This window comes from Prionailurus viverrinus, chromosome A2 (genome assembly GCF_022837055.1).
Source record: "Prionailurus viverrinus isolate Anna chromosome A2, UM_Priviv_1.0, whole genome shotgun sequence".
NCBI classification, from domain to species: domain Eukaryota; kingdom Metazoa; phylum Chordata; class Mammalia; order Carnivora; family Felidae; genus Prionailurus; species Prionailurus viverrinus.
In genome coordinates this window covers 151,306,488-151,329,779 of record NC_062562.1, presented here as the reverse complement: position 1 = coordinate 151,329,779, position 23,292 = coordinate 151,306,488, and the positions used below count along the sequence as shown (strand labels likewise).

General features: G+C 51.4%; 2 protein-coding genes across 3 annotated transcripts in view; one reads left to right on the top strand and one right to left on the bottom strand.

Annotated features, from left to right (window-relative positions):
- LOC125160865 (solute carrier family 23 member 1-like) overlaps positions 1 to 3,238 on the top strand; it is a 51,454-nt gene extending 48,216 nt beyond the window's left edge. The window contains exon 13 of the mRNA XM_047850305.1: positions 415 to 3,238. Within this exon, the coding sequence (XP_047706261.1) occupies positions 415 to 506 (92 nt within the window). The 3' untranslated portion in view covers positions 507 to 3,238. The remainder of the gene's footprint in view (positions 1 to 414) is intronic.
- STRA8 (stimulated by retinoic acid 8) lies at positions 2,429 to 23,292 on the bottom strand. 2 transcript variants are annotated; one of them, XM_047850307.1, is made up of 9 exons: positions 23,196 to 23,265; positions 18,408 to 18,636; positions 16,250 to 16,325; positions 15,579 to 15,663; positions 13,503 to 13,724; positions 12,334 to 12,619; positions 7,728 to 7,801; positions 5,999 to 6,110; positions 2,429 to 2,514 (listed from the first exon to the last, which is right to left on the bottom strand). In XM_047850307.1, the coding sequence occupies exons 2-9, from the start codon at positions 18,597 to 18,599 to the stop codon at positions 2,440 to 2,442; spliced, it is 1,122 nt and encodes a 373-aa protein (XP_047706263.1). In that variant the 5' UTR covers positions 18,600 to 18,636; positions 23,196 to 23,265; the 3' UTR covers positions 2,429 to 2,439. The 2 variants fall into 2 exon arrangements, with proteins under 2 accessions (XP_047706263.1, XP_047706264.1); XM_047850308.1 differs by lacking the exon at positions 2,429 to 2,514 and having other exon boundaries at positions 5,915 to 6,110; positions 23,196 to 23,292.

Here is a 23,292-nt window from a genome sequence, read left to right as displayed (position 1 = left end):
TCTCTTAGGGCATATGCGCTTGGCAACATACTGACTTGGGGGGAGGAAAAGGCCTGGGGTGGGGCAGGGGGCAGAGTTGGGGCTGTTTGCTGAAAGGTGGCAGGGACAGTTCTCTTCCTCCTCAAAGAGCCAGGATGCCCCAGCCCCTCCAGTCCTCCCCCTCCGTGCACCCGGCCGTCGGCCGGCTCCTCAGGAGAGGGGAGGACGACCCTCTGTTCCTCCAGCACCTTCTCTGAGCTCCTGGTGCTCCAGCCCGCGTCCGGCTCAGGCTGTTTGTGATGGATTGTTCCTAAATTTCACTCTCTTGGAATCGAGTGCACGGACTCCCGCGTAGGCCTCGGTGTGCTCCTGTAGGCTGCCGAAGGATCAGAACCCACTCCACCTGATGGCCTCCTTGTTTCATTATTTTAATAGGTGTCAGGACTGCAGCGTTAACTCCTGCCCGAGTTTCCAGCTGGCTGGTCCGCCCCGCAGATTTCAGATTTGCAGTCTCCACGATTGTGTGAAACAGTTCCTTAAAGCAAAATACCTAAACCTATACCCGCACCTATACCCATCCCCATCCGTATCCTCTTGGTTCTGTATCTCTGGCAGATACAGGACTGGCTAACAAGGGAAACGATATCGTCAGTCAAGATACAGGTAGATACCTGACTGATGTCGGAAGAGTCCTAGGTGGGGAGGAAGGGAGGATAAGTAGCTTCTGAGGGGATTTTAAAGCAACATATCCACCCCGGGCTGTGCCATATCCAGTGAGCCCTGCGGGGTGGGGAGCAGACGGCCGCTAGGGCTGAGGTGTGAAGGCAGGGGCGCTCCTCACACATGGCTGTGGGGAGAAAGGATGCTGTATTCCCCTGAGGTCCACACAGACCGGGGGGGCCCCCGTAGGACGCGATGCTCCAGGAATGAGGACTAAACAGGAGTGGGGTGGGGGCTGGTTAGAGCTGATTAGGCCCGCATTGCTCGAGGACCTACTATGTGCCGGCATCTCTGTAGACATTTCTTTCTTCCTTCCCACGTGCTGCCTTGTTCTTGGCTGCTGGAGTGGCTGGGGGTGGTTGTGAGCACGGGTGCTGAGCCCCCCTCTTTCTGCTCAGCACAGCCCCCAGTGGAGAGCCCCCTACCTGCCCCCCCCATTTTGGTTGTTTATAAATAGTGAAGCGACAGTCCTCGCGTATCCCCCATGGGGGGGCCTCGGGGGTGGGCTCGTGACAGGACATGAGGTGAGGGGCCAGCACTGGGGCTCAGGGCAGGCAGGACTGTGCTTGCGTCCTAACCCTTAACCTGCACCTCAGTTTCTTATGTGGTCATGATGGGAAACGGTAAAAAGCCAGAGAATCCTTTCTGTGCACGCTCGGTGTATTGGTGAGGGGTCTCCAGAGAAACAGAGCCAAAAGGATGTAGGATGTGTGTGCATGCACATGTGTACACGCACGTCCACACAAGCACGTCTACATATTACATACGTGTGCAGACACACGCATAGAGATTTTAAGGAATGGGCTCATGTGATTGTGGACACTGGAATGTCCCAAATCTGTAGAGTAGGCAGGCAGACTGGGAAGAGTTGCTGTCTGTGTCCAAAGGCAGTCACTGGCGATTTCCCTCTTCCTCGAGCTCAGGCTTCAGGGCTATTTGATCCTTCAACTGATTAGGTGAGGCCGACCCACATTAAGGAGGGTAATTATTCTGTATTTACTCAAAGTCTACTATTGTAAATGTTTATCTCATCTGAAAATACCTTCACAGAAACATCTAGAATAATGTTCAACCAAATACCTGGGTTCCGTGGCCCAGTCAAGCTGACACGTAGAATCAACTATCACATCCCGTATGTGCAGCCAGGAGCCTCACCAGAAAGCACTCAGAACACTCTGGGATCTGGCTTGAACTCCATTTAGGAGTCTTTATTACCAGAAGCAGCAGAGGAAGCTGGTTCTGCCCCGATGTCCTGTAGCTCCTACAGCACACGAGTGGTCAGCACCGTTCCTGGGCTCCCAGGGCATGCAGGATGAGTGAGTGGCCTCCAGAACTCTCTAGAACCCACCAGAACTATGTCGTGACTTCAAGGTGTGCTGAAAGTACCCAGTGTCATGGCACCTCTGGGGACAGACCCCACCTGTCCTTTCTTGAAAGGCCCGTGGCCCGGGCTTCAGCCAGGCTGCCCCCAGGACCCCCGTAAAGAGGAACACAGCAGGAGCAGGTGTGTGCCTTGGCATCCGGCCAACCCCTCACACCAAACAACCCTGAGGGACTGACACAGGGCCACACTACTTTGCAAATACTTTATAACAATCAGAAACGGAAACCATCCAAATGCTCTGGGACAGCCACTCCAAAATGTCCCGGAAGGCTGAGGCAGGTACGGCTTTGGCTGTCGGCATAGTACTTGGAAGCTGCCCACCCCCGTTCACCCCCTCCCTTCCCAGCCCTTGTGCGTCACAGGTCTTCATCATCGAAGGTCTCCATGCACCTCAACATGATCATCTCATCATCAACGGGGAGGTCTGGTTCCTGCAAAACACAGGGTGGAAGAGGATCAGTTTTTATTTAAGGAATCCAGTCCCCAGGCAGATGAGAAGGCCCCCACGTCTCCCCTAGAGTCCACCCCATCTCTTGCTGCATCTTCTCTAGCTTCCGGCCAGGAAGTAAGGGCTACGGGGGAGGGCGGGGGGCAGGTCCCTTTTCCGTTTCACTCAACTCCACACTCTATGATCTTCAGAAAGGGTTTTCTTGGCTGCTTTTCCATCCTGGGGGTTTCCAGGATCACGTAAGAGGCGGGGGGTGGGGAGGTGGACAGCATCAAAGCTTGTTCCAAACGCCCATCAATGGAGGACAGTGAGTTATGCCATGGTGCACCCACCAAGGGAATACCATGCAGCTATTTGAAATTAAAGGAATGAGATTGTTCTCTCTCTGTGGGGTATACTATTTAAAAGGAAAAGAGTGAAGTACAAGGCAGTGTGCAGAGTAGACTATCATTTGTGTTTGAAAGAATATATAAATATCTGTAGAGTATCTCTGGATGGCTGCACAAGAAACTGGTGACGGTGATTGCCTTTGGGGAAAGGAATGGGGGCATAGCCAAGGGACGCTGGTAGGAGACTGAGTTTTCTTTGTATATCTTTTGGTAACTTTCAAGTTTTAAACTATGTACATGGGTTGACTATTAGATAATTTTTTTTTAATTTTTTTTAACCTTTATTTATTTTTGAGACAGAGAGAGACAGAGCATGAACAGGGAAGGGTCAGAGAGAGGGAGGCACAGAATCTGAAACAGGCTCCAGGCTCTGAGCTGTCAGCACAGAGCCCGACGCGGGGCTTGAACTCACGGACCGTGAGATCATGACCTGAACTGAAGTCTGCCGCTTAACTGACTGAGCCACCCAGGCACCCCTAGATAATTTTTTTAAGCAGCATCACGGTGTGTGTTTATCAGGGGTTTTTTATTCCCTTTACAATGACCCCCACCAACCTGACTCGCTATTACCTCTCCCCCTAAAAGTATGTTCCTGGGTTTTGCTCTTCCTGTCTTTCCCCACCTTGGCAGAAAGTGACCCCTGTAGTTTGTTACCCTGCTGGTCAGGGGCCCCGGGAGGCATCCCTAAGCCCAGTCAACCACCTCGTGAATGTGGGACATAGTCCCCGGGGTGATGGCCAGCTTGGGAGAAGACTCTGCTGACGTCCTCACTCACAGTGCTCTACCGAGGAAGGCAGGGTGCGTGGGGAGCCAGCGTATCCGAGAGGGAACCAGGTGGTCTCTAGGAAAGTCATGTGGGCCCTTCATTCAGGGTGAAGACCACAGCAAAGCTTGAGAAAAAGAGGGAGTGGAGCACAGGGGGCGCCAGGAGGCCAAGCATCCCAGGAGGGGCCACACACTCAAGTCTGTGTCACACCAAGGGCTTGAATGTTGTTCAGAAGGGTCCAGTTCCCTAAGCCCCCGAAAATGGTGTCCAAGGCATTTTTGAGCTGCAGATTTGCAAAAGCAGCAGGTCGCGAGAGGTATCTGCTGGTCTCGGGTGCTGAATAGTAGCCTATCCACCCCAGTTCATGCCCATCTGGGACCCTACTTGGAAAGAGGGTCTTTGCAGGTGTAATAAGTTAAGGATTGCAGGATGAGCTCATCCTGGATTTAGGGGAGGCCCTTAATCCAAATGACTGTTGTCTTTATAAGAAGATGCGAGGGACTGGGAGACACATGGAAGAGAGAAGGCCATGTGAAGACAGAGACCATGACTCGAGGGATTCAACTGCAAGCCAAGGACTGTGGGGGCCACCTGAAGCTAGGAAAAGGCAAGGCAGGACTCTTCCCTAGAGCCTTCTGGGGCGGCATGGCCCTGCACCTTCTCTAGCTTCTGGCTACATTTGGCCTTGATTTGGTCTTCTGGCCTCTAGAACTGTGAGAGAAGACATTTTTGTTGTTCTAAGCCAGTCCTAGGTGCTGCCCAGGTGCTGAGTGCTAACACAGTCTTCCTAGGACACCATACAGGTGCTAATTAAAGTTTCATCCAACGACCTCGGTCAGGCTGACAGGGGAGGTGGATGGGGAAGAGAATGAGATTTCCCTCTTTATACAGCGTATGGCAAAGGCTGGTGGCCTCCTGCCCCAGAGCCACCTGGCCAGCTTGTTCAAAATACGCATTCTTGGGGCCCTGCCTCACAACAGTGAATGAGAATCTCGGGTGCCGGGGCACCAGGAATCTGCATTTTCGGTTAGCTCCCGAGAGGATTCAAGTTCGAGCATCTCTCTGCTTTATACGGATACTCCAGTCCTGCTTGGTCTTTCTTTTCTACCATATTCGGGGAAAGGGAAGCAGGGAAAGCAAAGACTGGCCTCGGTAAAGTGGACTGACTTTCCTGTGTCCAAGAGAAGGCAGACACAGCAGTAAGGGCCGGACGGCCAAGAGCTGATGGGTGGTGCGGAGCAAGTGGAGGGGGGGCCCTGGGCCCCAAGTGGAGATTCAGAGTGGTCTCGGCAGAGGCAAGGAAAGGTCAGTAGGAAGAGGGCCACTAATAGGATGATACCTTAACCTATTGAAAAGCTGTCCTAGGGGCGCCTGGGTGGCGCAGTCGGTTAGGCGTCCGACTTTAGCCAGGTCACGATCTCGCGGTCCGGGAGTTCGAGCCCCGCGTCAGTCTCTGGGCGGATGGCTCAGAGCCTGGAGCCTGTTTCCGATTCTGTGTCTCCCTCTCTCTCTGCCCCTCCCCCGTTCATGCTCTGTCTCTCTCTGTCCCCCAAATAAATAAACGTTGAAAAGCTGTCCTAGTTATTTTTAGACAAGCATTGTCATTATTACTGCTTACTTTTTTATTTCTTATAGTTTTTTTTTTAATGTTTATTTTTGAGAGAGAGAGAGCGAGCACGAGCAGGGGAGGGGCAGAGAGAGAGGGAGACACAGAATCTGAAGTGGGCTCCAGGCTCTGAGCCGTCAGTACAGAGCCTGACGCAGGGCTTGAACCCACGCACTGTGAGATCATGACTTGAGCCGAAGTCGGATGCTTAACTGACTGAGCCACCCAGACGCCCCTGTTGCTTACCTTTTTAAATTAACAGTTGTGTCTTTGCTAAATTGGGAGAGAAATTCCTCGGTTATGAATCTGAAGCGGCCTGTGCCCTTGGTGCCTCACGCCTCACTCCCCTCCCCGCATGAAAATTTCTGGAACGTACCTTCTAATGAAGACACAGTCAGCTTTTGGGAAGCGGAAATTAATGCCCTTCAAAAGCTGACCGCAAACATTAGCAAAGGGGCTCAGAAGATGACAGAATAGCTCAGCCCCTCCAAAAGCTGTCACCCAGTCACACAACATTTACAAATGCCTGCCAAGAGCCAGGTCCCCATCTCAGGCCTGCCCGGGGAACATCGTCAGTCTCGTCCCTCAGCTTCCCTGGACATCTTCTATTCCCCAGGGTGCATCAGCCTGACTCTCGTCTCGAGAGTCCTTTCTGGCATCCTGCGGGAGGTGAGCGGAGGCCTCCCATCACTCTGCTCGGTCCTACCTGTTTTAACTGAGTGTTAACGCAGCAAAGGCCTTTAAAAAAATTGACGATCTGCATGTAGAGCTGAAACTTCTCCTCTGGATTTTCTGGGTTGCTGCCGGCAAATGCTGAACTGACAAAGGAGAAGAAACAGCAAATATTTAGAATCCTAATCTTCGGCCTCGGCTGGTACCCCCTAAAATATGTGGCTTACAGGGTGAACCACGCACTTGGAAGCACCCGGCTGAATTCTCAGACAGCCTGGAGGTCTGCCTTGCCTCGGCTTCAATGGAGCCCACGGGAAAAGAGAGACTACAGGGAGACTGGCTCCTGCGCCCTAATTTAGCGTTCTGAGCTGTGGCCTCTGGAAGAAGGGAGCTAAACTGCCTCTGTCCCTCAGGCTCGCCCTCGCATAGCCGCGCTCCACGGTCCTGGTCCCCCTGTGGCAGCTGACGGAGCTCAGGGGGCATCCGCCACACTTGGGCTCAGTCCCCTGAGATGCCTCCCCTCTGTAGGTCTAACACAGAACGCAGCCCTGATGCAGGGAGAAGGCCTGCTTTGCAGACTCCTTCCCGCTGCCTTCCCAACAACTTCAAAGAAGCCTTAAGTCATGCGGGGAGAGCCTGCATGTTGACCTCACTTCCCTTGGGACCGAGGTCCCACAAGCCGCGTAGGAACCCTCTGGCAGCAATCCATGCCTTTTCCAGGGAGAGCAGGAAACGTTTTTAATAGGTTGTTCTCGTGTTCCATAGTCATAGTAAGGAGTTCCAGGTTGGCGAAGTTGTCTCCACAGCCCAAGCCCAGCTCAGAAACAGGGACATCCATCCACTTCCAGCCCGTTTCAGCAGAACCAAACCCCACGCACAGCTGAGAGGAGCTTGAGTCACCTCATCAAACCGCTTTGGAGAGTTTGGACAAGTCTGTTGAGGCCGAGTGGAGCAGGCAGGCGGGAGGGACACAGGCTGATGTCAGGTGACCGGGGACAGCCTGGCCGCATGGCCTTGGCAGAGAGTGGGGATATTTGTTGGGGTATGAGGACAAGAGTGTCTCCTCACTCCCAAAGAAGAAAAACTAAATAATCGGGATTTTTTTTTTTTTTAGTCATGACACGGGCGCAGGTACCTGTGCCTATAGGTTAGAAGACCACAGCTTTCCAAAGCAGCAAAGGAATTTGCGTCCCAATCAAGCTCTCTTTGCGAAAAGCCCCTGCGCTACGGATTTAGTCAAGCTGCTTGTTTGGGAGTCTCCCCATATCCTATTTTGTGTCTTCTCACTTCATGGGGTCAGCTGTCCCCTCCTCCCCTCTTCCCACCTCCATCCCCAGAAGCACCGTGAAAAGCCACTTCTCCCCTGTCCAGCTCAGGGCACGGCCCCGTTTCCACATTGGCCCAGCCTCTCGGGGCGGGGTCGGGGGGCCAGAGCCCCTGCCCACCTCTCAGACAAGACAACCGCAGCAACCTGCCCGTGGCCCCCCTCACCCTGGGAAGATGGTGCAGTGTGAACAGCCTCGAGCTCATGACCCCCTGCGTCTCAGCCCTGGGCCAGGATGGAAGCATTTTCTACGTAGAAGAAGCCTCAGCTCAGTGGCACGATCCTAGAACCAGCCTGCTTTGAACCACAGACAAAAGTGGATCTCTAAGAACTTCTGCGGAATTTGGCACCCCTCTGTGGGGCTGCAGGGGAGCGGCCCCTAAGCATCCGCACAGGGGTCCACACACACACTCACACTCTTTCATACCCCTTTCCTCACCTAGAGCTAGAAGTACTTGGAGCCTCACTTTTGTCCAGGAAACTTGCCACATCGAAGGCATCTTCAAAGAGTATCTGAAGGAAGGCACAGAACGTGATGTGTCAGCACTAGTTTGGCGCCTGCTCTGGGCCGCTGGTGGACACGAATAGAAAGGCTCTCTCTTTAACCCTCACTCCCCAAAGGATGGGTATGTGAAAGCCGGGGCCCAAACACAGGATCTCTGCTTGGTGACCTTCCCAGGCCGTGCACAGTAAGCGCTTGCCCGCCCAGAACAAAGTGCCAACCCCAGAGGTGGCCACAAGGGATGGGGGAGCACCAAGGACTGTGGTCTCCTCTTTCTAAAGAAGGTGGGAGCCCAGGCGTGAGACGCAGCAGCCAGAGTCAGGCTTCAGTTTGCCCTGGGAGAGGGCTCATCTACACCTCCCGAGATGCAGAGGCTACACGAGCCCAGGATCCCCAAGCTGGCAGTCATCTATCAGCCAGGACAGCCGGAGAGAGGTTGGGGGCGCTGGGGTGAGGCTGCAGGAGGGCCAGCTCCCAGTCCTGCCACTCACTAAGCCGTGTGACTTCAGACAAGTGACCTCATTTCTCGAATCTTCCTCTTATGTAAAGGGAATCACAATAGCGCTTACCCACAGGGACACTGCAGGAACTAAATAAGATGAGGTCGGTGAAGCACCCGCCTCCGAAATGTTAGCTATTATTGAATATTAATCTGCTTTGTAAAAGAAACACATGTTCATTGTGAAGATTTTGGAAAATAGAAACAGAAAGAAATGAAAACCACGGAGAAGCCGCCCACCCAGAGAGGTCTATTGTTGACACATTGACCTATTTCCCTCTGGTCATTTCCTGGGGCGTGTTACATTGGATATTTCGATTTTGCAGTCTTGTTATTTAGATGGCTTTCAGTCCTGCTTTTGTTTACTTTCTTGAAGAATATTAAATATTCCACAGGAATGTGATATATACACTTAGGAATGCAAGGATTAGCAAATAAAAATGCAGGATGCTTCGTTAAATTTGAATTTCAAATAATCGTTTTTTGTTTTTTGTTTTTAGCATGAGAATGTCCCAGATATTGGGCGGGACATTCTTACATAATTTTCGCCAGGGACACCTCCCTGTGTCTGACACCCCATTTACGAGGGCAGTCACCCTGAGAAGAGGAGAGGGAGCTCTCTGGCTCATAGCTGGCAGGTTCTGGCAGGTTCCATAGGGTCTCTCCCCTTACCTGAGACACACTGTTCTATCTCTGGAGGTCTTGTGTCTGTCTTTCTTTTTTTTTTTTTTATTTTTTTTTTTAACGTTTATTTATTTTTGAGACAGAGAGAGACAGAGCATGAACGGGGGAGGGGCAGAGAGAGAGAGGGAGACACAGAATCCGAAGCAGGCTCCAGGCTCTGAGCCATCAGCCCAGAGCCCGACGCGGGGCTCGAACTCACAGACCGTGAGATCGTGACCTGGCTGAAGTCGGACGCTTAACCGACTGTGCCACCCAGGCGCCCCTGTCTTTCTTATCTTCTTACAATTTGCTTCCCCTGAACTGAATCCCTTGGGACTCTGGCCATGTGGATGGCCCTTCTTCTTCTTCTCCTTTTTTTTTTTTTTTTTTAATTTTTTAAATGTTTATTTTTGAGAGAGAAACCGATGGCAAGTGTGAGAGGGGCAGAGAGAGAGAGAGACGGAGACACAGAATCCAAAGCAGGCTCCAGGCTCTGAGCTGTCAGCACAGAGCCCGAAGTGGGGCTTGAACTCCCGAGCCAGGAGATCATGACCTGAGCTGAAGTCAGAAGCTGAACTGACTGAGCCACCCGGGCACCCAGATGGCCCTTCTCCTGATCTTTTAGACATTTTATGGTGAACCTTCTTTCTAATATCCCTTTGCTTATCTCCAAGAGGGTCTGGGAAGAGGTCACTGAAAGGGCCAGCCCAGAAGCCCATCCACTCTGTGTTCTTCCCCCGCAGGTGGGAGGCAGGGTCCTGGGCCCGAAATTCCTGCCTTTGACCAGTCAGCCCACTGAAGTTCCGGGCCACACACTGTCCTCAGCTGTGCACACGGCTCTCGCAGCTAGCCTGGCCGGGGGTAGGGGTGCCCTGCCAGGCTCTGTGGCCCTTCTGGAGCACCCAGCACACTCACGGGGCCTTGGTTCTCAGACCCTCCCAGGCACACCTGACCCTGCATCCAGGAGCTGGCCCCAAACACAGTTGTTCTGCAGCAGAACCTCTCCAGATGGACCACGAGCTATAAAGACTTCACTGCAACTAAGTTAGAAGCCAGAGTAGTGACTGGCCCTGCCCTGGGTGTAACTGTTCTCTCTTCTGTTCACCTGGTCACCCAGCCCTGGGTTGGCCCAAGCCTAGGGATGGCAGTGAGGCAGAGCCCTCATCTGGGCACTGCTGAGGAACTCTGCTGCCAGAAGAATGTGAGTCCTTAGCCCTTTCTGGAAAAGATCAGCTGCTTCCATGATTTGGGGACATTAGATTCTGGGTTGGGTCTGTCCTTCCCTGAGGAAAGGTTCGTGCCGCAAATGCACATACACGCCTGTACACATCGGTTTAAAGCTTGAAACACTTGTCCACACATTTGGCATATGTTTTCCTTTTGCCTTCTTTGTGTGAGACCTCAGGGCCAGGCGATTCGGGGCTACAAAGACATCGAGGCTGGCTGACATGCCTTGGGTATGAGGTCTTCAGCGACTGGTTTCCTGGCCCCGCTTTGACCACTATGGAGGAGAACTCAGGTCCTCTCGTGGTGAAGCCAACATTAATGGACAAATAGGTGAGAAGCCCAAGTCCAACTGGGGCAGGGGAGGGGACATACACAAAAGCTGACTGACTGTTGCATATCTGCACTGAGAGTTCCTTCCAAAATGCCCTCATGCATCAGTCACCTGGGGTGTTTGTTAGAAATGCAGGTTCTGGGGCGCCTGGGTGCCTCAGTCAGTTGAGCTTCCGACTTCGGCTCAGGTCATGATCTCGTGGTTCACAGGTTCGAGCCCCACATCAGGCCCTGTGCTGACAGCTCAGAGCCTGGAGCTTGCTTCGAGTTCTGTGTCTCCCTGTCTCTCTCTGACCCCCCCCCCCCCAAACACACACACTCATTCTCTCTCCCTCTCTCTCTCTCTTTCAAAAATAAACTTTTTTTAAAAATGAAGGTTCTGAGTCACCTGAGGGGTCAGGTACTCCGCTTCAGTGGGTCTGAGGTATTAGCCAGGTACCTGCCTTTTTACTAGACTCCACTTGAGAAGGATCAGGGGAGATCACGGAAGGCTGACCATAGACAGGTGACCAAAGAAAGATTTGAAAAATTCTTTGATGAAGGAGATACAACCTCTGAAGCAGGAGCTGAGCATCCTGGACAAGCCACCTCACTCCTTAGGCCTCATCAGTAAACCAGAAGCCCTGGACTAGGTGAGTGACATCCTGTTGCTGTCCGGGCCCCGGGCCCTGAGGGCTGGGCAACTTCCTGGACGATGGAGCATTTCAGGGCTGTATCCCCGGGGTCCCTGGCACTAGGAAGCTGTCTGGCTCTAAGGCTCCCCACAGAGCCACAGAACATCTCCTCAAAGGGACCACCCACTAAGGGGTGCTTGGAAAGTCAGGGCAAGCAGAGGGGTGCGGCTGACCTGGTGGAGGCCATGGTTACTAAGTGTCCTGCAAAGCACAGGACAGGCGCAGAGAGCACAGAACTGCCTGCCCCAAGCTAGAGAAGCAGGTCAGAAGGGCCGTGAGGCAGCAGCAGCCTCCTGAGGCTGTTCTAATTCTGGAAGCGCAGCTGAGGGGCCCGCTTCGATCTCAGCATTGAGTGACCACTAATGCCACCAGACACACTGCTTTGAGAGGCCGATAGTCGATAGTGAATTCCTCTCTTTTCACTGAATGGCAGCAATGCTCTTGGGGGTGGGAACTGACCTCCTCTTAGGGATTGGCCCTAACTGGTCCAAACATAATACTTTCTTGATGATGTCAGTCATTGGCTCAGTAATCTGGCAATCTGGCCAATGGGAGGGCAGGAGAGGTATGGCAGAAATTTCTGGAAAAGGTCTTCCTTGACCATTAAGAAAGAGCCACATGAATCTTTCTCTCTCTTACCTGATGTGGAGGAGGGACTATACAGCTCAAAGACTCCTAGCTGCCATTCTATAGTCACACGGGAAGGTGGGGAGGGGAGACAAGGTGAGGAGTCAGCCTTACGATGAGGCAGAGCAGGGAGAGGGGAAGGACCAAGTCCACGGTGACCTCACTGAGACTAATGGGAAGCCCTCCTGACCTTGGGACCTCCCTGCATGGGAGAAGCACCTTTCCCTTCATGGTTTAATGAGCGAGTAACTGGCAGCGAAAACAATCCCAACTGATAATGACCTTTTAAGCCTTCTCTTCTATGGTCCCCGTGGAAAGCTCAGGAAGCAGGAGAAAAAGGAATGCCATTCTGTGGTGGTGGCGCTTAGGCCGGGAAAATCAGAAACACTCGGCTTGAGTCAGAATTTAAACACTACCTCACATTTGGTAAATGACCCCAAGCAGACCCCTGGTGTCTCTGGGCCAAAGGCAATGGAATCGTTCCCGCGCACTGCTCCCCCTGACCCAGAGACGGTCTGCTCACCTCCTCTGGGGTAGAGACGAGTGAGCAGCTGGCTCCTTGGCTGTCAACCCCACTGTCCTTCATGCTGCCCTCGGCACAGCCTGCCTCCTGATAGGTACCAGCAAGGCCCAGGAGGCCACTGTTCCTCTGTGCCCAGGCCTGCAGGAGACTGGTCTTCCTCTCCTCAGAGAGGTTCTGCCACAGGTGGGAGATGGCTGCAGAGACGATGGGGAGTGTCACCTCCTGTGAGGAGACAATCCCATTCCCGATCAGAAGGTCCATCATCTGTTTGTAAAAGTTGAGATACCTGGAACAGAAATGGCGTCATCTCCCAGACCTGAAGCCAGTGGCCGAAGGTCCCTCCCCAAACCGTCTCCTCAGGTGTCCATTAGTGGGGTGGTCCACAGCACACGGGCAGTGCCACAGCTCTGTGGTTTACCAGGGGCTTAGCCTTTCTAGTCTGCATGCCCCTGACACTTGGAGAGCAGAAGCCATCTGGGGGGCCGTGGAATGATATAGATCTGGGCTCCAGGGTCCTTCCCCCACGTCTTCCCAGAGTTCCCATGGAGCTCTCTGCCTAATAGAAGAGAGAACAAGGAGCCCACGCTCCCTGCTCGCCTCTCAGCCCATGGGAAAAGTGCTTATAGTTCTAAGCCCCATGAATGTGCAGCCATGATATGACGCTTGCTTTATTTCAGGGCCGGAAAGGCTCAGCTATGGAGCGAGCCTCCTTCTATTGGCCTCCAGAAGCCAACATGGCTGCCATAGGTCTTAAGTCTGTGGAGGGGCAGTGGGTGACTGTTGGAGTCCAGGCCAGCCATCCACTGTATTTCTTACTATAAGACCAGTAATGCAGCTGGTGTATGTGTGTGTGTGTCTGTGTTTGTGTGTGTATGGGGGTATTTGGTCCTCCTAATCTCCATCATAGCCCCCACAAAGTCACCCCAAGTAAATACCCAGTCTAAGTAAACTCAGTGTATGTGCTGTGCAATGCAACTTCAAGATTATTTCTCTAGCTCTTCTGCCAACCCCACCCCAAGCCCCTAATATATGGAAATTCTGGAGCTTCCTTGACTTGGGGCCTGGTCTGGAAGTGCACCGGGGATGCAGCCTACTGCAGACAGGGCCTCTGACCCCTTCCCCACAAGAGTTCAGGCCATGCGTGAAGCCACCCTCCCAGCCGTTCACACCGTTCAAATTCCATGAGGTCTGGCAACAAGGTGACTGGGGAGTGTAAGGGCTCCACTTTCTTCTCTTCTTCCTCTTCCTCTTCTTCCTCTTCCTCCTCTTCCTCCTCTTCTTGGTCTTCCCCCTCTTCTTCCTCCTCTTCCTCCCCCTCAGCATCCTTCCCAACTGCCTCAATTGGGCACCAGTTGGCAGAGCCATTATGACAAAACTTATTTGAGACCAGGCTGGTGAGAAAACAGAAACAAGACAACCACAAACTAATGCCCCTCATGAACACTGACACTGACATTCTGAACACAATTTTAACGTGAGCGTGTGCACGTGCGTGTGTGTGTACACATCACGACCGAGTGGGGTTTATCCCAGGAATGCAGGATGGCTGGCTCAAACTTTGATGAAATTCCATCAGTGGAATTCACTGCAACAACAGACTTAAAGAAGAAAAACCAAACGATCCCCTCAATAGATGCCGAAAAGCACTCCTCAAAATTTAACATCCATTCATGACAAAGACGCTCGGCAAACTAGGAATAGAAGGGACCTTCCTCAACCTGATAAAGGGCATCTATGAAAAACCTACAGCTAACATCATACTTAACCGTAAAAGACAAAATATGTCTCTGCTAAGGTCAGGAACAAGACAGGGATGTTCACTCTTACCACTTCTATCCAATATAGTACTGGAGATTCTAGCCAGTCCAACAAGGCGAGCAAAAGAACAAAACGATACACAGATTGGAAAGGAAGAAGTAAAACTCATTTTATTTGCAGACGACACAATAATCTATGTAGAAAATCCCAAAGAATCTCCAAATATGTGACTAGAACAAAGAAGCGTGTTTAGGAAGGTTGCAGGATACAAGGTCAATATATGAAAACCAATCGTATTTCTATATTCCAGTGATGAACAACTGGAAATTGAATTTTTAAGAAGTGCCATTTATAACAGCACCCCAAAACACCGAATACTTAGGTTCACACCAAAACCTCAACCTCAAAAAGAAAAAATGGGTAAGTTAGACTTTATCAAAAATTTCAAATTCTGCTCTTCAAAAGGCAGTTTTAAGAGAGCAGAACAGCACGACACGATTTGGAAAACCAGGATTTGTAACCCAGAATCTCTTCATCTGATAGGAGTAATCTCCAAGGCATCATGTTGAGTTAAGAAGCAAGTGCACCAGAAGAAAACCGGGGAAGATTCTTTTATTTTTAACATTATTTTTTTTAATGTTTATTTATTTTGAGAGAGAGAAGCAAAAAAAGAGGGGTAGAGAGGGATTCCGTGCTGAGTGGGGGGCTGGACGTGGGGCTCAATCTCGCTACTGTGAGATCATGACCTGAGCTGAAATCAAGAATTGGACGCTTAACCAACTAAGCCACCCAGGCTCCCTTCTTTTTTTTTTTTTTTTTCTTTTTTAAATTTCAGAGCACAGGAAGCCTTTCTGAGTAACCATAACAGATGGACAGATTAGACTTCATTTTTGCGTGGCCAAAACAAAAAGCAAAAACATCAAAAGCAAAATAATAAAACAAACGACCAAACGATAATTATTTGCAAGTCATATCCTAAAAGATGGCTGGCTAATTGCTTGGTCCATACAGAGGACTTCTACAGCCGTGTGGGAAAAAGACCACCAACCCAACAGGAAAATGGGCAAAAAAATAGGCACTAAAGGTTGCCAGGAAAAGAAATACAAATGATCTTGAAGGAAGACACTGAATTTCACTCCTAACTTAATGAATTAAAATACAATAACTATAAAATATAATTAATCTATTCCTGAGCTGATGCCACACTTTTAATTGCTGTAGGTCTATAATCTATCTAGAAAAAAATCCTAATTATTATGATTTAAAAAGAAATGCAGCCATTCTCACATGGGCACATGATATAAGTATCGATCAGATTTTAGTATGGGATACAGGGTGTATCTTAACTTGGTAAGGGAAGGATGGCTTACGGAAATGGATGGGGTTGGGATCAGTGGCTGATCACTTAGGAACCGCCAATGCAGTTGTCTGCCTCAATGAGATGATCCCTCCTTTGCTGATTGCACGGTGGTGCCTGGGGGTCTTACCTGTGATTTCCAGAGTACATGCTGGCATATTCTGCCTTGACCTCCTCTAAGCTGTTTGCATTCCCGTCCTCCAGCTTGAAGGATTCTATTGGGGAGGTGAAGGCAAGGGTCACAAACGGGGAAGTCCAGCCTCTGTCGACTCCCTCCTGCCCTTCTGATCCAGGTGGACCATGAGTGGTCCCTGAGCCCACCCAGATTCGGGTTAGGGTGTCAAGGGTCCAGTTTCACCTCTTCTTCTAGAGGTAAGGGGGAGAAGTTTCTTAAAACGGCCCTTCTCAATCAAGACACCAAAAGTATCCCTTTTAGAATTCGGTTTCCACCAGCTTAGTAAACCCAAATTCATTGCCAGCCACCGTTCCCACACTGAGTGCCAAGAAAGGGAGCCAGGCTCTGCTTTTGGGCATGATAAGTACCGGTCCGCTTCCTCTCTGGTCTCTCAAGATGGGATCAGGTACCTGATGGCTTCCGTCTGTCCTGCCAGACTGTAAGCTCCCTGAGTGCAGGGGCATTAATCTCCTTGCACTCCTGGCTTCAGCACAGTGCCTGGCACACGGTTGGCACGCAGGAAATACCTGCTCACTTGGCTTAATCCAATCGCTCTGCTTTCGGTGGAAAGACCAACCAGTCTTTCCCTGGGAAGGAGACGGGGGTGGCCGATAGGGGTCTATTACCTTTCATCTTCAGAAGATTGTCCAAGGTCTGCTCCAGCTCCTGAATATGATTCTTCGCCTTATTCAAAACCTGCCACTGGGAACCGAGACGGACAATGCTGAAAAGCCAGCCTTCCACCCCCGAGGCTGCGGTCTCGTGGACACAGGAGTCTGTTCCGCAGGCTGACGCCATGCTCCCTCAGATGCAAAGTCACATTCCTTGACATGGTCAATAAAAGGTCGGGAAGTTTGTTCGGAAGCATTCAATTTGTATTCTGGAGACGGTTCTCACAGAAATGCTAAAATATTTGGCAACAGGGCTGTGTTCTGCAAGCTACTAGGGCTTCCGAAGGGCAAACAGCTATATATGCTCCTTGAAGATGGAGTGAACTGTGGCCGAACAGCAGCCCCAGGCTGGTGCCAAGACCCAGAACTAACTTCTGCTCAGTTATCGCAATGAGCAACTGGCTGGTTAATATGAAATAAATAGTTCTTATTTGCTAGATGCATACACTTCAGCTGATCAAAAAACACCAAATGCCCTGTCAACTTGAACTCTGAATTTCCTGTTGCTGCAGGGCTAAGTCACAAGCATTCCCCTCCTCCTTCTCCCCTTCCTTCTCTCCTGTGTGTAATATTCCTTTAAAAAAATTTTTTTAACGTTTCTTTATTTTTGAGAGATAGAGACAGAGTATGAGCGGGAAGGGGCAGAGAGAGAGAGGGAGACACGGAATCCGAAGCAGGCTCCAGGCTCTGAGCTGTCAGCAAGGAGCCCGATGAGGGGCTTGAACTCACGAACCACGAGACCATGAGCTGAAGTCAGACGCTTAACCAAATGAGCCACCCAGGCGGCCCTCGAATACTCCCTTTACCTGGTTCCCAGCATCTCAGGCTTGTTCTTAATCAGGATGAGGTGAGGCCTTCCTGGCCCTCTGGCCCAGACACCCCATGCTCATTTGCAGTTTTAGAGGGCCAACACAGAGCCATGGAAGCCGGGTGCTTCCAGAATGTTCTTGGCAGGCTAATTAGGACCTTAGTTCTGGGTTGAATTATATCCCTCTGAAAAAGATATGTTGAAGTTCTAACTCCCAGAACCTGTGGATGTCACCCTGTTTGGAAATAGGTCCTTTGTAGACTAAACTAAAGCGAGGTCAATAGAATGGGCCCTAATCCATCCAACGTGGCTGGTGTCCTTATTAAATGGGGAAATTTGGATGCAGAGACAGATGTGCACAGAGGGAGGATGAGGTGAAGACACAGTGAGAAGACGGCCAAGAAACCGGAGTGGGGCATCTCTAAGCCAAGGAACGCCAAGTAATTGCTAGCAAACGCCAGAAGCTGGGAGGCAGGCAGCCCACCAGGGAAAATCTGCTGGCTAGAAACTGTCGCAGGCAACCGGCTGGTCTCTGGAAAGACCACCAGGTCTGGAGCCGGGAGCTGAGGCCCTCCTCCCGGCCCTGCCACCGACTAGCTGACAGGTGCCTTCGGACCCCTGTGCCTCCGCTGTTCCAAGAGGGCAGGGGGAGCGAGAAGATCTCAGGGCCCTCTCCCCTACCGGAGACCTCCTAAAAGGCTCCTCCAATAACACGAGCTCCGTTCCTTCTAGCACCACCACCCGAAACACCGGAACCTTCCTCCGTGCTCTGCCAGAGGCACTAACAGGCAATAAAGAAGCTATCGAGGGAGAAAGGCAAAATCAAGAGCAGGAACAGATAAATGCTTACCCAGAGGTCTCTGCTGCCTTGCGGAAAAGATCCGGTTGGTGCCCAGAACCAAGTCGCACGCACGCGTGTGCGTCTGTGTGTGTGCGTGCACGCGTGTGTGCATGTGTGCGTGTGTGTTTGAGTGGAGAGGCAGGGTCCCGGAGCAGATGCCGGAGGTCACCCCTGTCCGCTCGAGGGACGGGCACAGGAGCCGCTGGCTAACCAGGCCTCTCGGGGCGTTATTTCCCTTGTGATGCCCGGCTTGTCTGCTGCGGGCAGGGAAGGTCCAGCTCACGCGTCACCCACGTGCAGCCACACACCGTGCGCCACGAGGTGCCCGCCTCCGATCACTGACCCCACCCGGCTGCAGCCCTGAGGGTGGGGGTGGGGGGGCTGGGGGCTCCAGGCCGGTCCCCACCTCACCCCACAGTCCCTCCACGTTGGAGACTTTTCCTCCCACACCCAGGTCCCCTTACCTTTGAGGCTGTGAGATCAGACTGGGAGTAGACCATTTTCCGGAGGTTGCCGAACAGCCCCACCAGGGTGGCTCGGTGGCGGGCCTGGGACAGGCGTCGGCGGGCCACCCTCGGCTCAAGCTCCCACAGCTGTGCCAGGGGCCAGGGTATTGCTCTGCCACTGGGGTTACTGCCTTCTCCAGAGGTCGCCATTACAAGCTGCTGTGTAACAGTATGCCCTTCTTTGGCCCTAAATAATAAAAATACAGTACTAAAGAAAGAGGAAGGCAGACTGAAACAGAAAGGGGTTACCACTCCCAAGTAACAGGTCCCAAACCGACGAATATAATCAAGGACACAGAGGACACAAAAATCCGGAATTTAAACTGGACTCCTAAGAACACAAGCTGCTCATATGTGACTTACAGTTGAGGGGCACTGCTGCTTTACCCCAGGGATTTTCCAGAACGTTGCAGGTACTCACCAGACACTTGTTAAATTGGCTGTGGCCAAGGAGAGCAAGCCATACCCCTGAGATCTCATTCCTTACAGTCTGTGAGAAGCTGAACAGGCATGTGTCCGCACCCTTTGAGGTCTTTCCTCCCATGAGAATGCACCCCTCTTTGATCTAGGTAGTGGTTACACGGGTATATGTACAAAAAGAAATCCATCAAGGTGTGTCCTTAGATTCGTGAGTATATATATATATATATATATATATTCACGAACATATATATATATATTCGTGAATATATATATATTCGTGAATATATATATAATCTCAAAAAAGGAGAGATGCACTTTTCTACCTGTGAAAGCAAAAAGTCACATAATGACAGAGATTTAGAAGCAGATGTCCCTTGGCCTGCTGTGCGTTCTGAGGATGATCATTAGGTTGTCACATCTGAGTTTACAAAGCAGGAGCCCTCCCCTAGGAGAGGCAATTCTGGGATGGATCCATAACAGTTTTAGTAAAAGACAGGGACCAAGGTCTCTTACCTGAGTCATAGACTCCTCCTTCAGGCACTCACCCCACCACCCAGAGGACAGCCAGCCCTTTGAACAGAGGGGCCACATCTTCATCACCTCTGTACTCCCAGAAGGTGCTCAGTGCTGGGGTTTTGAGTGAATTCTAATGGAAGCCCTCCACTGGGTCCCAGGCTTCCCTGAGCTCGGTCCTGCCTGCCACCCAGGGACATTCCATGACCTCAGCCTGGGGTTTGCTTGTTCTGATGTATGTCAATCACCTGGGGGACTGTAGAAAATACACACGCCCAGGCCCCACCTTGAAAATACTGGTTCGGAATCTACTGGGCCCAGGCATCTGGTGGGCAGCCCGCTCCCCAGGTGATGCTGATACCTTCACGGTTTGAGCCATCACTAGGGCCCATACAGCAACACCTCTCTCCAAGCACCACATCTGGCAGCTGGGAACGAAGTCTCCTCCATAGAGGGAATGTCGGGGAAGGGGGCTTGAGAAAGCATGCCCGCTAAGTTCTACAGGGAGAACCAGCCACAGAGATAGTGAACCCAATCAGGCAGCATGGGATTTGTAAAACACCATTCAGAGCGGAAAACAAATCTACCAACAACGCAATTTTCACCAATGGGTCTATTTTCCCTCTCTTCGCTTCTCAAAACAATGGCAGGAAGATAGTAAGTGGGTGCCACTACGTCTGTGGGTGTCTGTGCCACTGATCTGTGAAGCTCCTGTAACATTTATTACCCAGAATGCCACCATCGGTGCACAGAGGACAGCCGCAGAATCTGCACAGGCCCATCCGGCCTGATGGCTGGGTTAAAAACTCTCCATAGCCTCACTTCCCAGACACTGACAAATCTTTAATAGGGAGCAAAGCGAAACAAAGAAACTTTTGATTTGCCTGGGGAAGAAATAAAAATCTTTTGAACCGAAGAGCATAGGTTTTCTTTAATTGCTTAAATTAAGAAGAAATGAATGTGCCTGGACAGCAGGGAATTTAGGTCAGTGAACAGAAGTAAAATAAACACTAGGATTCTCCCAGGATCTAGAATTCTCTAAGGGTCTCAGAATACTGACACCAAAGGCCCCTGGGCTTATGGGAAATCTGAAGCTCTCGCGGTGCCAATGCTGGTAATCGGGGTTTCCTCCCAGGCTTCTCCCCAAACACACTCCACCCAAATACCTGGAGGGCTGTGTGGTTTCAGTCACAGGATAAGGGTTGTGACCCCCTGCCTCTCGCAAAGGGGACGGACCCCCTGGGCCAGTCTTCACTGCCTGCCACTAGGGGTGAAGCCAGTCCCAGAGCATCCTGCCCACCTGCTAGCCGGGGCCTCTGCCTCACCCTGCCTGCCCCAGGCGCCCCGCGGTCAGGAGTCTGAGATCGTTTCCCCCTTGAGGCAGGAGCAGGGCCGGACGCAGGGATGATGGGAGAGGATCCTTCCCTCAAGCCAAGCAGATATGAAACTTGATAAGACCCTGTGCAATTTTAAATGTCCTGGTCCTAAATGCCAACCTGCTCTCTGCTAGGAATGAGCTGGTAGGATCTCCAGAAGGCATGCGTCTCGAGTTGTCTTTATTGACTTGCGCTGTGCACCTAACAGGAGCCGAGGTGTAAGTATTGTTCGGACAGAGCTTTTTGTTGGGATCATACAGGTGGATCTGGCCTGTCCACACCTGTGGTCTGTGCCAGGGGGTGGCTCACGGGGTGAGTACCGCAGAAGCCACAGTCTCGGTGGGGAGGGGAGAGCAAGACCCTCCTTCTGCCTTTTCCCCAGGTTGGCTCTTCTGCTAGGAAAGGGGGAACCAACTGTAAAAATGAGATTGAGAAGGGATCTTTTATTTACGACAGAACAAAACAAAAACAAATCTTTCCCCCTAAATGTCCTGTGCAGGGGCCACGTGTGTTAAGGAAACTGCCCCCAGAGGTATAAGGACAGCAGAGTCCCAGACTCTGTCCCCGGGACCTGGAAATCTGCATTTTGATAGCAGACTCTCCCATTTTCCCTTCCCTCACACCAATAACAGAAACATTTGCTCTCCTGCCCACCACCCTCTATTCTGTGGCCCCTGCCTGTCTGCCCTGGGATGCCGCCCCTCCTTCTGTCCCCTGCCCCCCAGTCTCTACCTATTGAGAGTCAACCTGTCCTTTTATTCCTAGTTTAGGCCCCAATTCCTCTAAGAAGTTGGCCAGCCCCATCCACACTGGTTTCTAACTTAATCTTGTTTTGCCAACAAATTAGTAAAATCCTTGGCTGGGATTAACGTATCGGCATCTAAACCGTCCTTCGCACGGCAGGTCAGAGTAAGACACGATAGGATGACGAAAAGACCTCGGAGGCAGGGAATAACAGCTAGTCCGACCAAAACCCAAAAGCCCTCTCTGGATCCTAAGCATAACGATCTCTTGAATTCAGTTTTTGGCCAGTCCACAGTGAGAGGCACACATCTCGGAAGCTTAAAAAGCCTTCGAAGGGGTTGCTGGCCGGTTGCCACACAGGAGAGGAGGGGAGGGATTACCCAGGGGCAAGAATCTGGATACCTCTCCTGACTCCAGAAACTGGCCACGTTTGGGGGATGAGTGTAAATGTTTGGGCAACCAAAATGTGTAAGAATCTTGGGAATTCAGGACAGAGCTAGTGGGGGGGGGGGTGGGCAGGACACTAGGCCTAAGAACCCACCGTGGGTGGGATGACGCTACACCCAGAGATGGTACCCGGCCAGTGGGATGAACTGGTGTAGGGCAAGGCCGGCTGGATTATCCACTGGCTCAAGACCTGGACTGGACCTCCAGCTCCGTGTTAATCTCCCGTGTGACTTTGTATGAGCCAAGAAGCCCGAGGTCTTAATTTGTCTGTATAAAGGAGGGGAGAAAGTCTTTATAAAGTTTGCTGCCTCTGTAAGGTCACTGTCACGATTCTACGACCACCCGGAGCAAAGGCACGCAGCACGAGCTACTCCTTTTAGCAGAAGTGGAGTACACGAGGGAGTGGGAAGCTGAATCTGGAGGAATTCTGGGCTCTGCAGCCCTGTGGACAGAGGTTTGCTGGATACTTTTTCTGTGAAAACCCCATTCATTCTGCAGGAAACCCGGGCCAAAGATAATAGGCATTTCAGAATGCCTGACATATATTCCTTTTTAAAAGCTTTTCACTGTGTTCAAACCTGTGCGTCAGACCAGCAAGCACATCGCTCTGCAGTCCAACAAAGTCAGCAGACAGCCTCACTGACGAACTCTTCTAGAAAGGCACTGGGACGGTTCATACCGTCCTGCCTTTTTTTTTTTTTTTGCTACTCCTCATCTGTAGAGCAAAGCACACTTTCAAGTTACCTTTCTCGACTTGCCTATTGAACACTAACCCGTTCCTATCAAAACACCACTTAGTACACCCTTGGAGTCGACATTTTAAAAACTCCCTACACTAAATTTTTGAAAAATGTGACCTCTGCCTCTTCTGCGATTCAGAGAAATTTTCATCCGTTTTTAGCATCACTCCACAAAACGTTTGAGTGTGACGCTTATGAGCACACCCTGCGCGAAAGTACACAATAGGCTGGATAATGTTTTGCAACTCCCAGGCAGCTTCCTTTGGTTCCCTACGCTTATTACATCACGTAAAAGAGAAAGCCAAAATCATTCTCAGAACTCTGTACTTTGTCACGATGCCATACACAAACGCCCGCTGAAGGTCTGGCCCCAGACCTCAACGTTCACCTGCTTGGATCACGGGCACGCACAGCCCATACCTGTGCATGAACACCCACATGGCCAAGTGCACCTTTGCGAAGATGAGCCAGTGCAGTGATAGCAGCGGTTGGTCTATACTCACGCGCTGCGGGAGGTGGGCACCCGTGCACACGACGTCCCCTCTCCCAGGACATACGGGAGGTCGTCCGAAGCCCTGACAGCCGGGACAGTTGTCGCTG

What these genes read in the sequence shown, in the direction of transcription:
- STRA8 (XM_047850308.1), bottom strand. Translation starts at nt 18,599, where the DNA reads ATGGCGACCTCTGGAGAAGGCAGTAACCCCAGTGGCAGAGCAATACCC. An exon ending in CTGATCTCACAGCCTCAAAG is followed by an intron (nt 16,326 to 18,407) that starts GTAAGGGGACCT and finishes CTCGGTTCCCAG; the next exon opens with TGGCAGGTTTTGAATAAGGC. An exon ending in CCAAGTACTTCTAGCTCTAG is followed by an intron (nt 6,111 to 7,727) that starts GTGAGGAAAGGG and finishes CTCCTTTGTCAG; the next exon opens with TTCAGCATTTGCCGGCAGCA.